The 18,306-nt window shown below is 40.9% G+C and overlaps 1 protein-coding gene across 6 annotated transcripts in view; it reads left to right on the plus strand.

Moving 5' to 3' along the window:
* The window catches only part of sox6 (SRY-box transcription factor 6), a 122,375-nt gene that overhangs the window by 45,090 nt on the left and 58,979 nt on the right, over positions 1-18,306 (plus strand). For all 6 annotated transcript variants that reach the window (XM_058088518.2, XM_058088521.2, XM_058088522.2 and 3 more), the window contains one exon: positions 14,693-14,782. In XM_058088518.2, the coding sequence (XP_057944501.2) occupies positions 14,693-14,782 (90 nt within the window). The remainder of the gene's footprint in view (positions 1-14,692; positions 14,783-18,306) is intronic.

An 18,306-nucleotide genomic window follows, 5' to 3' on the forward strand; every position in this document is an offset into this window, starting at 1 on the left:
CCCCCAACCGTGCGAGGAACAACTCAAAACCCCATTTGGGGAAAAAAATAATCTTGAGAAGGGACCACGGGGGGGGGGGGGGGGGTCCCTCTCCCAGGATGAACAGGCTGCAATGGATGTCAAGTGGACAACATATGCCACATTATAAATATATACAAAGTAAATTAAAACAACATAATAGTCAATTTCATAGATCAAACAGGAGAGAAATACTATTAACTAAACGCTAATGTGTAAAAATAAGTCTTAAGTCGGGACTTAAACATTTCTACTGAGGTAGCAGCTCTAACATCAGCAGGTAGGGCATTCCACAGTGTGGGAGCCACTAGAAATAGAGAAGGCTTGAGAGCCTGCATACTTCTTTCTGGCTCTTGGGATTGTCAAAACACAGGCATGTTGAGAGCATAGGTTTCTGCACGGAGCATAGGTTCCAACTTGGTAAACCAAATAGGAAGGTGCCAACCCATGTAATATTTTGTAAGCCACGTAATATTTGCAATGCGTCTTGTAAGGTTGATTTTCTGTGAGTTTGGAAGTGCTTCCTGTGACGTTATGGTAATGAACCCCAGCTGGTGAAGCCTGGTTGGTGCAGTAATTTAAATGGTCAAGTGCATCTTGTAATCCAGGGCCGTATGTTAGCGCAGGGAAGAGAGGGTGCTTTGGAGTGCCATACAGCTGTTTTAATCTCCTGTTAATAATAGAGAATTGGTCTGCCTCATGCACTGTGTACCACTGCCACCAAAATAAACTCTCCGCTTGGAGGAAATTACTTTCTAAGAAGGAGACATGGCAGAAGACAAGAGAGACACAAAGTTCAGAATGTTGTTCCCAGTGTTGGAGAACCCTCCAGGGAGCTTCAGTCGTGGTGATCAGTGATTACTGTAAAATGGAGGGAGAAGGACTCTCAAAGAAAAAAACAAGACAACGTTACTGAAACTAGCGAAATCCAATTCTTACTTCTTTGTTTACGGAAAGAGATATGGTTGAAGATTGAAAAGGGCAGGATTGAGAGCACACAAGAAGGTTAGAGAAGCCATTTGTTGCCTTAATGACACTGCTAATGTCCTGCAAGCAACAGATGAGCTAAATATACCGCTTATCTAAGCATGACAACTGTTGTGTCCAATTCTGTTGCTTTGGTGTTTGCTGTCTGATCAGGTTTACCGAGGTCCTCTGAGACTATTCACCATCTGCTATCATTCTTCTCGGGATTCCCTTGCCTGGTCAGGAAAGTTCATTGTCCTCAAAGTGACGTGACGTCCTGATGAAGTTTCTTTAACGCTGTGAGCCTCTCGGTTAATTTGAAACATTAAAAACAATAGGCACAATGTTCAGCATTGTAATATCCCTTCGACATCCCTCAGTCGTACCCTTTTAACCTTTGTATCTTTCCACCCTTCCTCTCCTATCCGGGTCTTTAAAGTGCTTTAAGTGCTTGTGACTGTGCTAATGAATGAAAATGTCCTCCAAGCAGCAAGCACGGCATTTAGCTGAATAGTCACCTTTGCTGTAAAAGCTCTATTAGACCCAGTTGCCAGCAGGGATAGTGATTCTCACTCGTGTTTACTTACTAGGTATTGTAAATGCATTATTTATGGATACGTCTCCATACAGTACTCATCAGTAGTTAAAAGTGTCAGTGGAAAGTATGAGAGGGAAAAACAAAATAGCTACAATTATAAAAAAGTCAAGGTGACTTTGACTTGATGCACATGGAAATAGAAGAACATTATGTAATGCACTAGAGTAAGAATCAATACACAAAAATACTTTGTGCGTTGAATCTTTACGATAGCCCCAAAGACAAGGACGGATAATTAGACTTAGTTTACTTGAATGCTTTCCTGTCCAAAATTTTATTAGGTTTATCCATCACACTAAATAATAGAAGAACTGAAATTAGCTTTTTAAAATGAGGTTACCTATTGGTTGTTTTATACAACTTGTTTCCCACCATTAACCAATGCAGTGTGGCTCAACTCCCTTGAAACTATTGTGAAAACATGACATGTGGTTCGCCTGTCAGTGTAACTGCTCATAAGAGCTAGCTTTAGTATTTTAACATCTGGAGCACTTTGACAGTCGAGTGTTGTTTGCACTGTAAATGTGTCCATATTAGACACACCATCTCAATACATTGTATTTGTACTAAGTGTAATCCCCCTGGTGAGGTTGTGTATTATCACTGTCTAATGACTGCACACTAGGTTGAGTGATCAGCATTGCGTGTGCAGCCCCGGATCATTATCCTCTATTACTAGAGGCATGTAATGAGATTCAAGGATGTGTGGAAGCTTAAGAAGAGAATAGGGTGGGCTCTTAGCCCCGTGGTCTGATTAGCACTGATCAACTCTTGACACTGTTGTAACACTTTCTCCATCAGTGTCGTAACCCCTGCTGAGTCGACACTTAGCACTCAGAGGTGTAATATCGCGGCAGCAGGTTCATTTTTTGAAATGAACGTAAAATCATGAAAACATATTCTGTAAAATACAGTCTGTATAAGGTACCATATCATAAAATGCTCCTTCCCTCCCCCCAGAAAGACTGATGCACTGTCTCCCCTCCTCTTCTAGTTCCCTCCCTTCTCCCCTCTCATCTCATCCCAGCTGCCGTGTCATCTGGTTCTGCTTTATCCCACCTAATTAATAGGAATCTTTGTTATAATGATCTGAGCATGAGCCTCTGACTCCATGCATATGCAATGAGGGTTAGGAAATCCAGTTGCCTTGGTTGCAGATTTTGAGGCCTTCTTCAGCCACATCGCTGTCTGTGTTTCCTCGGGCTGCAGTGTCCCGCTGCTGAGGTCGGGACCTTCCTGGCATGACTCACGGGCACACACTGGCCAAATATCAGTCAAGCATTTTCACATCCCCTTTAATCATATGCTGCACATTTTTTACCTAGATTCCAGCCAGCGACTTCTCCCGATGCAAGTAATCTATTTGGTATAAAAAAAAAAAAACTTGCTGTAGTTTCATGTCTGTGTGTGTGTCAGTGTATGTGTGTGTGTTCTTTCTTGGCCTGTGGCATGGTGCACAAGCCCAGCGGCGTGGTGCTCTGGTCTGTCACTTTTGTTTGAATAGGTAATGTCGATCTGTTCAGGCTGAAGAGACATGAGCTGGAATCGCTTGTTAGGACATATGATCAAAAGCCGCTCTCTGCTCTCTGCCAATCAACCCTCTTGTCGCCCTGTGAAGTAGATGTTAGATAGATTTTTCGGCTGCACAGTGTGGGCAGTCTGCCAGTCTGACATGTGAACTTAAAACCCCCCCAAAAAATCATGCAACTCTCTTATCTCATTTCACCATCCATCGTCTTAAATGTTGTCTTTCCACTTATTTTGTGTTGCATCTTTTTTAACTGTGATGTCAACTTGACTTAATCCATTTTCCCGCCCAGTGATTTTTGTCTCCCTCCCAGGCTCATTCTCTAGTGACAAAGTTGCTCCCGTGCCAGCCTGAGATCAGAGCCCAGGGCTAAACGGAGTGTGTATGGGCTAAGCAGAGTGCCCGGTCCCCTCCTGAATTATGTATTTACTATCTGTTCCAAAGCAGATCCCTCACACAACACAGACAGACTAGTCCCAGTAGGATGACGGCAGCCAGCACAGGTTTCACTTTACACAAGCTAAGATATAGATTGTGTTGCCTGTTTCAAAATGGGAACCCCTTTCTGCTGCTGTCTTCGTCATTCAGATGACAAAACAAGCAGCTGCTTCTTCAATGTGCCATTCTTTGCATTCAAGATCACCTTCCCCAGTTCTCATATTCCGATTAGTCAACAGTAGCAACTGCTGGGGAGCATTCCAGGGGCCATCTTCCTGGGTTTCAGCTGTTCAGTGTATCCCCATGCACCCGCGAAGCACAAAACTCCCATTGTGATCCTGGCGTTTCTGGCTGCACAGGAACCCCTTGATAGGAGGAAACGGGTGTTTCTTAGAGACAAATCATAGCCAAGGTTGCACAGAGGCTTGTTTGTCTTTACACACGTACACGTACTAGTGCTAGATAGACCTCATCAACTGCATTTCAAGTCTTGTTAATAATACCGCAGCTTGGAAAATGTCCATGTGTTTTGTTTTGCAAAGAAAAACTGCAGCACTATCAGTTGAACGCTTTTATGTGACACCGCAGTATTTGGAGAGGTGCAGCGACGGTGAAACGTTGACACGAAAGAAGGCAGAGGCTGTTAATGCTTCTATATTTGTCAGTGGGCTTCGAAGCCTGCCTTTCAATTGAATAAATAATAGAAAAAAACTAAGAAACAATCAAACTTCAAATTGTATGAATAAGCGGGTCAAAATGAGGTAGAACAGTGGCTATTCTGCAGCAGTGCATGTGAACGTTACACTGGGGGATGGTGTCAGCTCAGTATCGCCGCCCTAGCTCCAACATTCTGCACACACACAGCCCCACAAAAGAGCTCGTGTCATCTGACCAAGGATGAAAATAGTTGAAGTGTAACTCACACCCTGGGCACAGACAGCCTCTGTGACTCGCTAATGATTTCAGAGCACATAGCAAGCTTGTTCTGTAAGTCGCAGGTACGTCAGCCATCTCGCTAGGAGATCTGCCTTGACACAAGCAAACATGACAACAAGTGCAGATGCAACTTATTAACATATTTGCATTGTTTTATGCCACTCCGCAATCATGCATGTCGAGTCCTTTGTAGGTTGCTATCTGAACAAAGAGACTCTTTAATCAGCAGTGATGAAACAAATGTTTCCTCCCATTTCCTGCTTTTCTTTTCCAGCTCCTTGTCGGATACCACTACATGTGCCAGGAGATGAGATGAGCATGTCAAAAGAAATGAATAGAAATGTGTTTTATTGCTCTGCAAAGCCTGAGTGGCAATGATTAAAATGGTCTGACAAATGCCATCTCCCTTTGGAAGTAACCTGTGATCGTTTGTGTCTGCACTAGTCCAGTGCTTAATAGGCTGTAATGCCACATTATCCATGGCATATCATTCCAGTTCCTGTGATGAGTAGACTTTAAAATGATGGACAAAAGTGTAAGTGCATTTGCTGGGACATCGTTTTCATAATTTATAATACAGGAAAGAGCAAAAACTTGTTGCCATATACAGTTGTCCGTAGCGGTTAATTGGTTCCAGACCCGACCGTGATAAAATGATTTCCGCTATAAAGGATTCAATGTTAATAAATTTAATATTTAAATGTTTTTTTAACATTAAAAGAGCTCTGTAGGCATGATATAACACCTATATAGCCACCATTACACCCCTATTATTCCTTGTTTACACTGGATTGCAAAGTCCTTATGGTACAGGGACGGCGGCCAGCAAACTAACCAGTTAACCATGAACTTTTTTTGTAAACTTAACTTTGACAAATAGTCCATCTACAATGGAAAGTGCTTTATGTTAGAGTTTCAAACAGGGTGGGAAAGAAGATCAAAGTAAGAAGCCACACATTTACCACTTCCACATGGAACGGGAGGATAACCTTTATGTTAATATACTTAATTTGAAACAGAAAATGATCGAGCTGCATGTTTTTCATTGTGAAACAAAGTAGTGCTCATTTTCCTTAGTTGCTATTTTGGTTGTTTGTCAGCTTCCTCTAGCGAAGGGGACCAAAGAGCCTTCCCTCATGAGAGACACAGTTCTCTGTCTTTGCACAGTAGGTCTCACTCGGCATGGCTTAGACCCCTGCAGAAAGGAAATGGCCCAATTGAAAAGCTTCTATTGTGGCTTAACCAAGAAGAACAACAGCACATTGATACACTTAACAGCAGGAAAGTCAATGTTTCATCTTTAATATGTAATATAGTTACTTTAGTATTTCAAGTATTGTACTTGCTGATACTGTATAAGGAAATATCATGCATTTTTACAGGCTTCATTTATTCACTAATTGTGTGCTTGCACAATGCACTCATTTACTTTCTACATTCATCCTGGGAATAATATTTGTTGAATGCAGCCCTTATTGAACATATAAATACTAAATAATTTTTGACCTTTGGTCTTACACTACAGCAAACAGAATGTGTGTATCCTCCACTGGCATATCTGTAAACAAAAATAAGCTTGAAATTCAGTAATTAACTTTACTTTTTAAAAAGAAAATGTCAAACTGCAGAAATTAAGGCGCTTGTCGTTTTGTTTATTTGTTGCTTTAAGTTGTTATTTTCCTAGAGTGAAATTATAATGCACTAATAAATGTGAAGATACCCCCCCCACTCACACACATTTTAAGTATTTACTGGAAATAATGTACTTCTAATGTACATAAGGCTTCATATTGTAATGTAATTTGGTAGTTTCTTTGATATACCAACATTGATTAGTGGGCGAGTTTATATTTGACAGCCTAATTGCAAAGTACCCAGAAATACTGCTCCAATACAATGCATTAATTGTATTAATTGCAGTGTGGGGACCCAAAAATTATTAACATCAAATGGAAATTATACATTTAAATCAAGTCCATGGTGAGCATCCCTCTCAAAATAACTAAAAATAATGCCCAACACTATTAGGTAAATCCACCCACAGAACCATACAGCTTTATCAGGTTTACAAAAACAAATTAATGTAGTCAAAGAAAACATTGGACGCCATTTATTTGTACAGTTGTTCACATGTTTGTTGTTCAATGATTGTGTTGCCTAGAAAAGTTGGTTTTTGCTCTCCAAGTACTAAATAGGCCTAGTTCTTAAAAGTGACCTTGTGGGGTAGAGAGCGGAGCAGCACAGCAGCTCTTTCCAGCTGCACACATGGCATCCATCGGGGGCACAATCACGCACAGTCCCAACACCTCAGGCTCGGACATATGTTGAGTTTTATTTCATTCTTCTGACATTAATCCTATTCACCAGCTGTTCTGCCAGCTGCCACTCTCCGGCTTAAGGGGAGATTGCAGTTTTGGGGCTCTGAGTACTGTTTATCTTGGCTCCTCATAGCCTCCTTGCAAAAGTTTTGATTGCATCTTTTTTCCTCTTGCCCTCTTCCTACTTCCATACTCCTTGAGTAAAAAAAAAAAAAAAACTTCCTCCGTAAACATAGGTTTAGATGATTTCCTACTAAAATATGCCTCTGACACAAATCTGACAAAAAATGTCAAAACACTTTTTTTCATTACTGTTTGTATTCAATAATACAATGAAAATATGCACCAATGCACAGCACTACTTAGCACGGGGCACATCAGTCATCAAACAGTATTTCTGCAGGATTAGACCCGGCATGGCCTCAGCCTGTACCGTTATGATTATTGACATATTGGGTCTGACATAAGTCACATTTATGTGCATTGTCTGGAAGCACACTCAAGTGTTCTCAATGTCATTTCTGCTGAGGTACGACCGGGCAGGCTGCGAGCAAGGGCCGCAATGAATTGATCATTGCTCACTGCTCACTTTAATAATTCAAGCCTGATTGCCACCAAGTGCCGCAGTAAAATGGATTGGGAGAAGTCACATGCTGCTCAGCTCAGGAGGTGAAGCCTCCCGGGGATGCTTAATTCATATATGCTTGATAGACACGTGTTCTATTTAGAGGGGTCGGGGTGCTGTGTCTGTGTATACGGCCTTTCCAAATGGCCAGGTCACCACTATGGGATTAACACCTTGGTCAGATAAAGGCACAAGCTCAGGGGGAGGTTACTGCCTGCAGGAAAAAAGAGCTTACGAGGCTATCCACACACACTGAAATGTTTTCAGGTCAAAACAGCAAAGAATTGTACACACAGAAACAGCATCCTGGGTGCCCTGAAACAGTATTTTATGGCGAGAAAATGGTGAAAATGCCAGCTTGTCATTTCCATATAGATGAGTAATCCGCTGCTTTTTAAAAACAATGACCCTTTGCTTTGATGACAAGTCAAGATAATATCTGAATATTTTCTGTGTCATGACCTAACGTATTTTATTGTCCTGTATTCCCAAAATGACACACATGTAATTCAACTTTGTCATAAGTAGACCAGCCTTGGAAATCAGAAGATGACAAACTTGTGTCTTCTTCTACAGTATGGTGTGTCACATGGTTTCATCTATGTGTCTCTTCGCAGCATCATACATAGGTGTGCTCTGTGCAGTCATTCGTTCCAGTCCCAATCTGGATGCAACTATTTACTAATCTGGGACAGTGTGGATGCAAATATTTTCAACCCCCATCTTCAGGAGTGTTCCCATGTGGACAGAGCCCAAGTGAGCTACTTAAATACTTCTTGCAAGTTGCTCATATTTATTCTTGCTGAGAAGAATATATTTATTGTTGTTTGTTAATTAGCCAAATAATAATAATGCATTATATGCAAATGTTTGAGGCGGGTGTCTACGAAGGTTCATAATGTGGTGCCGAACCAAACCGGCGTCACTCAGCCTTGATGGAATTTACTGCTCTACTGTGTACCATTTCAGGGATGGCATCATCATTTTGACCTGCAAAGTGTGCCAAGGCCTTTCACCAAGGAAAGAGCAGTAAAAAATAAAACTAGGACCCACTTTAGGTGCAGATATGTTGATTATTCTCGATTATAATAATAATCGTGGATAATCACAAAATCATATGGGATCCCAACCTTAAATGAAGCACACCCCATCATTTTCCAACAGGATAGCAGAGAGGAGATGAACATGTTCACCAAGCAGAATAATGAGTAGGTCTCGGTTAAGATGCAGGTGTCCACAACAGTCTACCATGTCTGAAGGAGGTGGACCTTTTTATTTATGCATGCCAGAACAAGTAATTGCATATTTGAAAGCTGAAATTATTTAACTGCCCCAAAACGCCTTCTTGAAATGGTACAGGATATTAAAACTGTTGAAAACGAGGAAAGGTAATTGCCTGAAAATGAGCAAACGCACTGTTGTGCTCAGAATGGTTTTTTTTTCTCTCTTTACCCTCCTGGCTCCCTCTTTAGCATTTGCATTGTGCGGCATCACCCGGGTGTGTAACCTATTGCGTTCCGATTGCTCCCTTGCAATTAGTGCCCTTTTTGTCTTTGCTTCAATAACGGCATGATTATGGAGACTTCAGGAGTATTTGCGGCACTAACAGCTGTTGTCTCAGGGACTACCGGCTGAATGACAAAAACATGTTTTCTCTCTGCATTTCACTTCCCTGCCTGCCTCTTCTGATTATTATGTTTTATTTGGTGTGATGATGGGGGTCTTGTTTTTAGTGTGTCTGTGATTAAGATATTCAAAGGGCTCCTTGGAGCGTATCACAGTCATTTTCTTTCTTTAAATCAATCTCGACTTTTGATTTGTTTCCCATGCAGTGGAGAGTGGATGGCAAATTACTGTAGATGTCAGCCTATCATTGTCTGACTGGCATTCACAGAAATGTGAGCCTGAATTAAAGCTGTCTGTAACGCTAAATGCAGATAGATAGAGAGAGGGGAAGAGCTTTCAAAAGGTATGAACAACATCCCATCTTATTTTCATGGAAATGCACAGAATTACCTATGCAGTTTAAGCGAAGATATCAATAAAATGTGTATTTAAAAGATGTTTAATGACTAAATCGCTTCCTCTACATACGTCACTTGGCAAACTGTTGCCAAACCAGATATTCCTTAATACAGTACTTCCTCCGTTAACCCCACATTATTCCTTCCTCATGTTTTTCACAGCTGATTTACTGTGAACATGTGCAAGACACAATGTCAGACATTCACCAAGCTCCCAAAATGTATTCACTTTACTTAGTCATTTTGTATGAAAAGAAGAAAGAAGGACGCATTATAAGGACATATGTAAGTCCTAATGTAATAATGTCATACAATGTTCTGCATTATACATTGGTAGTGTATTGTCCTTTTTTATCCACCTATTGTGTTCCTCGGCTTGTTTTTGAGTTTTCCAAAGCCTCTTTCTTTTGCTAATATTATTTAAATATCAGTCTCAATGGATCATTACGTATTCAGCTGGACTGTCAAATGATTACAATGTTGGATATTCTGCATTATACATTGGTAGTGTATTGTCCTTTTTTTATCCACCTATTGTGTTCCTTGGCTTGTTTTTGAGTTTGCCAAAGCCTCTTTATTTTGCTAATATTATTTAAATATCAGTCTCAATGGATCATTTATTCAGCAGGACTGTCAAATGATTACAGTGTTGGATATTCTGCATTATACATTGGTAGTGTATTGTCCTTTTTTATCCACCTATTGTGTTGTGTGCTGTGTGTGAAGTTGTTTGTGAGTTGGAGGTACATATGTACATATGTAGTAAATGGTGTTGGACTTGCACTGATGCTGATGTGTTCAGGTCAGCTACAATGATTCACAAATCATTACATTTGATTATGTTTTATTTCTTACTGCTGAGAAGGAAGGAACACTTTCCTACGAGGGGGGAGTTACAGGTGACAAATGTTAAATGGATAAAACTAGAAAAAGTCATTTGATTCTGAGTCGAGAGCACAAAACTTTTTTTTTTACCTTCCGACTGCCATTTCTTTCCCTTGTGCATATTCACTAAAAGGGCAACTGATTTCTTTTCCTACTACTGTGGCTGTGGTGAGTCCGTGATGACAAATTAGGTGCAGTGACTATTATGTGAATCCCCCCTCCCCCACCATAATTTTCGACCAGTATAATACATTCCGTCTGAGTCCAAATGCACAGTAAGTGTTAGTAAGTTCCACTTTTATAAAACCTGAAAGCAGCCCTTTATAGTAAATGAGAAGAGGCATGCTGCTTAACATGGAACACAAAACTGCAAATCCTTCAAAATATTCCCCACAGACTGTTATCCTTGACTTGTGGCTAATTTCTCTCTAGATAGTCCTCTCTCTCCTCTGCCAGCGGCTTTTTAGCTCAACAAACACTCAAACGTGAGTATCATCTTTCTCCCAGGAGAACGGTGCACACGGAGAGGCTCAGAATGTGGCGGCAGACAGTTGAAACAATTTCACTGCTGACAACACACTGTAATCAAACACCCACTGCTGCGTGTTGTAACAAACCATTTTGAAGCATCAACAAATGTAGTCAATGAAACCTTTGAGATTGGAAATGGTTTTATACTGGATATATTAACATGGCTATACACTGGACTCATTAGTTAAATAATAACATGGTTATTTATACCATATTTATAACACATGCATTGTCAGTTTTATATTTGTAAGTCAAACTTTCCAGTTATTTGCAAAATAACAGAGGGCACTTTATGGGTAAAAAATGTGCCAAAGAGAGGCATCCTTGTTTTTTCTTTATGTAAGGACAGAAAGTCAGCAGTAAAGCCCCTGACAACTTCACAACTCAGGTTCAGAGAGAACATGATATTCCGGCATGATGTGCTGACTGCCAGGTACTTTGTTTATGTCATATATCAACCTTGAAAATTCTTTTGTCAAGATTCATAAGGATCAGTTGCATTGTTGTTATTATGGGACGAAGGCACTAGTTTATCTTGCCAATTTATCTTTTAGGTGTTATGTGTCTTTATCCCTTAACCTGTTCACCCACATCAATAACATAGAGTATGTACGCAGAAAGATGACAGTTCTGATAGCGGATTAACATTGGCATTTTGGTTGATTACTCTTCAGTTTCAGAGTGCCACTTGGAAACTCCAAAAGTCTCAGGGAAAAAAAAGGTTAAGGGCATTTTTCCAGCTATGGAGCACCAGCCCCAGAGGAGACAATGCGACCCAGACAGGCTTAGCAGTCCAAAAAAACATTCCCCTTTTCAATGGGAGCACGTCTTGGACACACACTCTTGTAGTTTTGTCTTGTATGTTGCTATCTGTGCTCACTGCAGAGCGGAGGAGGTCTGTGCCAGGCGAGGGTCCACAGGGACTGCTGGAATCGCTGGGGCTGGAGAAAGTTGGTCCGGGTCCAGTGGGGTGATGTGGGCTTGGTGACAAGCCAAGCTGTCTAGTGCAACGATGCTGGGAAAATGTAAATAACAGCCTGATAAGGGCTATTGTTTTCATTCCATTCTCATCCCAGCTGAATGGCCTGCTCCCGAGCTACAGAGCATTTTATCTTGAGAGGGGGAGGAAAAGCAATGGGAGGGTTGGGGGTGTGAGAGAGTTAGGAACCATCTAAAGGAAATATAAAATAAACACACAAGACCCTTCTTTTGTTGGAATCAATTGCAGTGCATGTGAAGAGAACAAATGGGAAACTTTTGTAGTCCAAAAACTTTTTAGTGTGTTGCTTGGCAGTTAAATAGTACTTGGATTATTATTTTATTATACCTTAATTTTTTATAACGCATATAGAATGATTGAGTGTTATGATGGTATTATTATTATTTTGCCAATACCATACACTGGCATACCAAACATTCATATATTCAGAGAGTTAAATAAAATTGCATGATTAAGGTAATTTAAATTCTTGTTTAGTAACATTTTTGAAGAAATGCTTCAGAATTGTTCCATTAAGTGTTTCCTTGAAGCGCATATAATTTAAAAGAAAAGGTTTATTTGAATTCATTTGGTTATTTTATTGACTAATCCAGGGCCATTATTCAGCTCTTCCAGGTGGAAGGCAGGGAGGACAGTGGTGCATTCCAGCTGTAGCCTCTCCTGTTGGAAGACTTGGCAGGTCGGGTCTGGCCCATGCAGCGGAGGGGATGGAGAAGTGAGGGAGTGGCTGTTCTCCTGGGAGGGAGGTGGAAGGGAGGGGAAGGACTGGAGTAGAATGGAAGCTGGCACCACATTATCTCCAGCAGTTGGTGCATTCCTTAATGATCAAGTGCTGGAGCAGCATCTGCGATGAAAGTGTGTGTGTGTGTGCACAAGGAAAAACAGGAGCATATGCGTGCATGCTGACATATGTTGAGTGTGTTTATCTAATCCCACTTTAAAATAATAATAATAATGGATTTGATTTTATATAGCACTTTTCAAGCACTTCACAGTGAAGTGAGCGTATTACACTGGGGTAGACTGACAGGAACGTGGCTTCCATTTTGCACTTATGGCTTTTCCGACCACCACCAGACATTCATACATGGGTAGGACTGGAGGTAAGGTGGGTGAAGCGTCTTGCAAAGGGTCACAACAACAACGAGTGGGCGGAGGGAGCAAGGATCGAACCAACTCTCAGGTTTTTGGATAACCTGCTGTACCTCCTAAGTCACTGTCGCCCTGAAATAGGATTTTTTTTCAGGGTATCAATGTCATGCACAGACGTTTCTGGACAATGATTTGAGCTTTTGTTACTCCTGGTTAGGATGCTAGTTCAACTTCCTCCAGCCTGTATTACCCTTTAGTTTGATGTGCTACACAGCAAGTTAACATACTGGAAACACACATAACCTTTCTTTCCCTCCCTCGTCGGGTCAAGGGGACACACTGTGAGCTGGGAATTGGAAAGTCAATAAAGCAGAAATAATGTTATAATGACCCCCGAGCTGAAGATGTCCTGTCGACCCCATCACGCTGAAGGAAGTGGACAATCAAACAAAATGGTCACTCTGCTTGATCTCTGTGAAAGTCCTCCTTAAACAAGGCAACAACAAACAACTGAACCCCGTTAACTCCCTCGTTCCTCTGAAGTTTGCGTGTTGTTAGGATGAGCATCAGTGTTTTGAGCTAAGAGGTGAATAAGACTGATTCTTTTGTGTACTGTCTTTGTAAACACTTTCTATCTGTGGCTGATGTCAAGGACACGTGGAACGATGAGATGCGTCAAAAGCTGATCTCTCGGAATGTAACACTGTATTGTAATTTGTTGAAACAATGGTAACATCAAATGAAATATCTTAAACAAATTATTATTATTACTATTATGCTCATTTTTCGACCCTTTGTATTGAGTTGTGGTCTCCTACACACACAGAAAACCCTTTTAGATCTTCCAGAATCTGCACTTATTCCAGCTGTATTTCCTTTGATTCCTTTGATTTTAATTTTCTCCACCCATGGCCCGCCAGCCATGGCATGCCCTCTCCACTGTGGTCATACGGCCAAAGTGCTTCCTAATTATGAACCATATAAGGAAGTCTGTCCCTCTGTGACATCACAAAGGGGCAGTTTTACCACGCTTTTTGAAACTAAGCATTTTGAGCCATCCCAAACTTCTTTCAGGGCTCACTCCAAATGTGCAAACCTCATTATCTGAAACGTTGGCATCATTTAACATAAGAACACTACATTCTAACTACATGTATTACTACATTTAAAATAATAGTCAGATATAGAGGTTTTCTGTCATGTGACACACATGACACATAGCTTGTCCACCATGTTTACTGAGGACCTTGCACCTCAACACCTTGAAACTGCATGCCATTTTGTAGACATTGTGCTCTAGTGCTTTAGGCTTAAAGGAGTTAGTGAACATAGAGCCTCAAGGTAGAGGTTTGCTCTTGCCGCTGGTGTTTGATGGGAACAAGTTGACCTACAAGCAGTGCTGGGATGGCAGAGGTCTGGGTCAGCTAGCCCAGTGTGTTCTTTATCAGCTATCCCAACGACAGCATGGCAGATTGCAGCCATTCCTCCCCTGATTCATTGTCTGCTGGACAAATGTTAATTATTTTCATCATTGCCAGCTATGTGAACGCCTACCTAGTCTCAGTCCTTGCCTTCCGATTAATGGGTGTCGCTGCCCTTACGTGATGCCGACAATGTCTGCCTCCTCCTCAGCTTTTCTCACAGTTGCCCATAAAGAAATGCCATGACTTATCTCCATCTGATTTTTAATTATCTAAAATGATGCATTTTTTATTTTTTATTTTTTTTTACAGAATCATCATGTATGGAGAAACTGCTTTCTAAAGACTGGAAAGAAAAGATGGAGAGGCTCAATACCAGTGATCTTCTGGCTGATGTAAAAGGTAAACGCAGCATAATTATCTCATCAAGAACAGTCCTACATCCAGCACAAATATCACACCATACATTCCACATTCCTATCAGCTGCTGCATAATCTCAGAAACAACTTTGTACTTTTGAATAATACAAAGGCCTTTGGCTGCACTCCTCATTGATATCCCCCCCATTTGTCTTTTGTTGGAATGTCCAACTCTCTCCAAAGTGCTGCCTCTTAAATTCTGGCCAATTTACACTCATTCTCGATGTCTCATCCCTTGACTGAGCTCCGCCGCAGCACATGCAGGCTATTCCTGGTACCTCCTGGTAACTGTTGAGCTTGCCCTGTGCTGAGATGTCACTAAAAGAGGTTGCCCTTCTGACAGTGAATGGCCCGTGTTGCATATCAAGTGCAGTACAGTGCAACACAAATCACTACTCCCCGACTATGGTTGTTTATGATAGGGTGAAGGTGGACCACAGATGGGCAGGGCTGCTTCTTAGTTCTTAGCACCGACTGTTACTGAGAGCTGGCGTGTTTATACAGCGCAGGAAAGCACAATACCAGCTGGCTGATAACACCAGGCTGTCACCGGTTCTTCATCTACTCCTTCGCGATTCCTTTCAGCAAATGATGATTTGTTTCATTTGCAAGGAAAACCATCCCGTCTCTCTTCACATAACTTTTGAATCATGTCAAAATCAAGCTATTGTTCCAAATGAATGATCGGTAAACTAGATTAATTGTGCCTGTCTCTCGCATGCTGTATGCACAGTGTAAAATAGTTTGCGTGATTTAGCCTTTTGAAACCGGCTCAGTTAAATTACAGGCAGAGCATTTTCGCTGCTGATGAATGGTGCTCTGTAAACAGGTAGGAGGCCTGATAATAAACATTACAGCAACTATCTATTCCTGAGTTATAGAGACAGTCCGTGCACCTCGGTTCCTAATAGAAATGCTTCTGCTATCACAGCGGCAGCCTTAGGTTTTTAATTAGCGTAACATTTCATATGACTGTAGACATTTCAAAGGGCTGCTTTGTGCTCGTGCTTACAAATGTCTCTCTCTCTCCCTCTCTGCGTTTGATGTTTGCCTGATGTGGTAAATACAGGCAATTAAAAAGGAGTCCAGGGTTGGAGACTCACAAGGTCCGCCTAATTAAAATACAAACAAAAGTGCCACGTAGAAAACACCTTCTGATTAAGATCTTAAGTGTTATGATGAAGCAGACGTGCCATTCATTGTTTGGTTAAAACTAGCCACAAAAGGAAAACATGGCTGTAGGTTTGAGATGAATAAAAGAAACTTGGTAATAGAGGCTGACATACGGTACATACTGGTTGTGTGTCCTTGTCGTTTGTTCTATGCTAATCACTCACCTTTTACTCGTTTTGTTATCCTGAACACCTGATTGGCCAGCTTTGTTATTGTCTTATCAACTGACATAATTGAGGCAAGTGGGGGGATCGTCATTTAACAATTGTTACAACACAATTTGTATTTCATCGTACCTCACAGCCAGGAGGTTGTGAGTTTCAATCCCAGCTTGGACTTCTTTGAATGCAGTTTGCATGTCCTCTCAGCGCTCGTGCGGGTTTTCCTCAGGTACACCAGCCACCCCCTACTTTCCAAAAACATGCTAGGTTAATTAACGACTCCAAATTGTCCATAGGTATGAATGTGAGTGTGAATGGTTGTTTGTCTATATGTGTCCTGTGATTGGCTGGCGACCAGTCCATGTTGTACCCCGCCTCTCGCCTACAGTCAGCTTCTACAGCTCCTAGAACTCCCCTTAACTCTGAACAAAATAAGCTGCCAAAAATAAATGAATGATTTTATGTTGTTCAGTAGTCAGCATCAACAGCAGCAGGCAAAAAGCAGAGTTTGACAAAAGTGCATCAGTGAGGGATTTATTTTCACCAGTCAGTTTTTCAGCTGTTTTCATACCTTATTTAGCTGTCAAAGTACAATTGCAAGTGATATTGCCACACTAAAGTTCATTCACTTTAAAAATGTCATATGATTTTATACAAAATGTAATGGACTGTAATTAATCCACACCAATTTATTGTTTCACTGCATTTATTGGAGTCCATCGCTGCAAGCGTTTGGCAACAAAACCATGAACGACCTACACGACATAGTGGCTTCAAACGATAGGTGACAATTGTGAACGATGTGTGCATCTTACCACATAGTTGTTTTATCCATCAGCGACACCAGCAATGGCGACGGCGAATGAGGAGGGGACTGCTACTGCGGTACATAAGTGCTGCGTTCCGATGGATACACGTCATGGTGTTTAGCCAAATTTTCCATCTGTTTTGTTTTCCTCTTTCATTGCCTTGACGCCTACTCTAGCCTCTACACGCATCTTTTAACACCCGCTTTTTGTAATCAAGGTTATTCGAAGAATCGTCGGAGCTCTAAACCCATGGCCTGCGAGCCATTTATGGCTCTTTTGATGTCTGCACCTGGCTCTCACACGTTTTTTAACACTATACATTTTTGTACATTTCTTTTTTTTTGCTGACATTTTAAAGTAAAATGTTATAGAAATCCCATTTAATGACAGACGTGAACTTCCCGTCTACCTAATTATGGACTTAGAGCGCAAACAAGAACAATAGATGAGGAGTACCTTACATTTCTTCAGGAACGAACAGCGCAATTTGTCTTTGTGGAGTGAGCAGGTTTGGCTGCTGCACATAATATGTGTCTAATATGCAGTAATAAAATGTCATCGATTAAACAGTCAAATGTAAAGCCAATGTGTATCCAGTGGGGGACACCCGGAAGAAGGCATGCTAATAGTTACTTGAAAAACAAAACATTCATGCTTGATGTGAGGAATGAACTTTTTGATGACTTTTGGGTAAAGACGAGGTAATCAAAGGAATAAGACATGTTTCAGCAAGCATTGCACCATCGTGATGACAAAGTGAAGGAAAAAAGGGAAGGAGATGTACTTTTCTCTCGCTTTCCAAGCATTTTAATTATTGATTAGCTTCAGTATAACAACAAAATAATAAATGGAGAGGCTTAGTATATTCTAAAATTGTAGTTTTTGCCTTAAAATACACATTTTTATTTATATTCAGTGTTAAAAAATATATTATATGCCTCTCATGGAAATACATTTAAAAATAATTGGCTTTCATGTCTCTCTGAGCCGAAAAGGTTCCCAACCCCAAAATATGAGAAATACCCATTCTACATTACTAAGTTGAATTATTAAAATCAAGTGTTTTATAATTATTGTTACAAAACCAGAATTTATTTAGTTTGTCGAAGGGATTGCGGTAGGCTGTACCAAACCAAGTGAACTGTGCACACATTTGTAGACAAATACAGTAATACACAGTCCTACGGCAGATAAGGTTGCTCTGTCCTACATGCATCGCTATGTGCAGGGGCTACTCAAGAGAACTGTTTACATTTCCCTGATGAATGCCAGTTTTGGGGGGAGGGCAAAAAAAAAAAAAAGAAAAAGCAAGATGCTCAAGCGTGTATTCAAACTGTAGGAAAATATCTAGTTACTAAATTGG

Source organism: Doryrhamphus excisus, linkage group LG13, assembly GCF_037039965.1.
Source record: "Doryrhamphus excisus strain RoL-2023G ecotype Guam linkage group LG13, RoL_Dexc_Guam_v1.1, whole genome shotgun sequence".
NCBI classification, from domain to species: Eukaryota; Metazoa; Chordata; class Actinopteri; order Syngnathiformes; family Syngnathidae; genus Doryrhamphus; species Doryrhamphus excisus.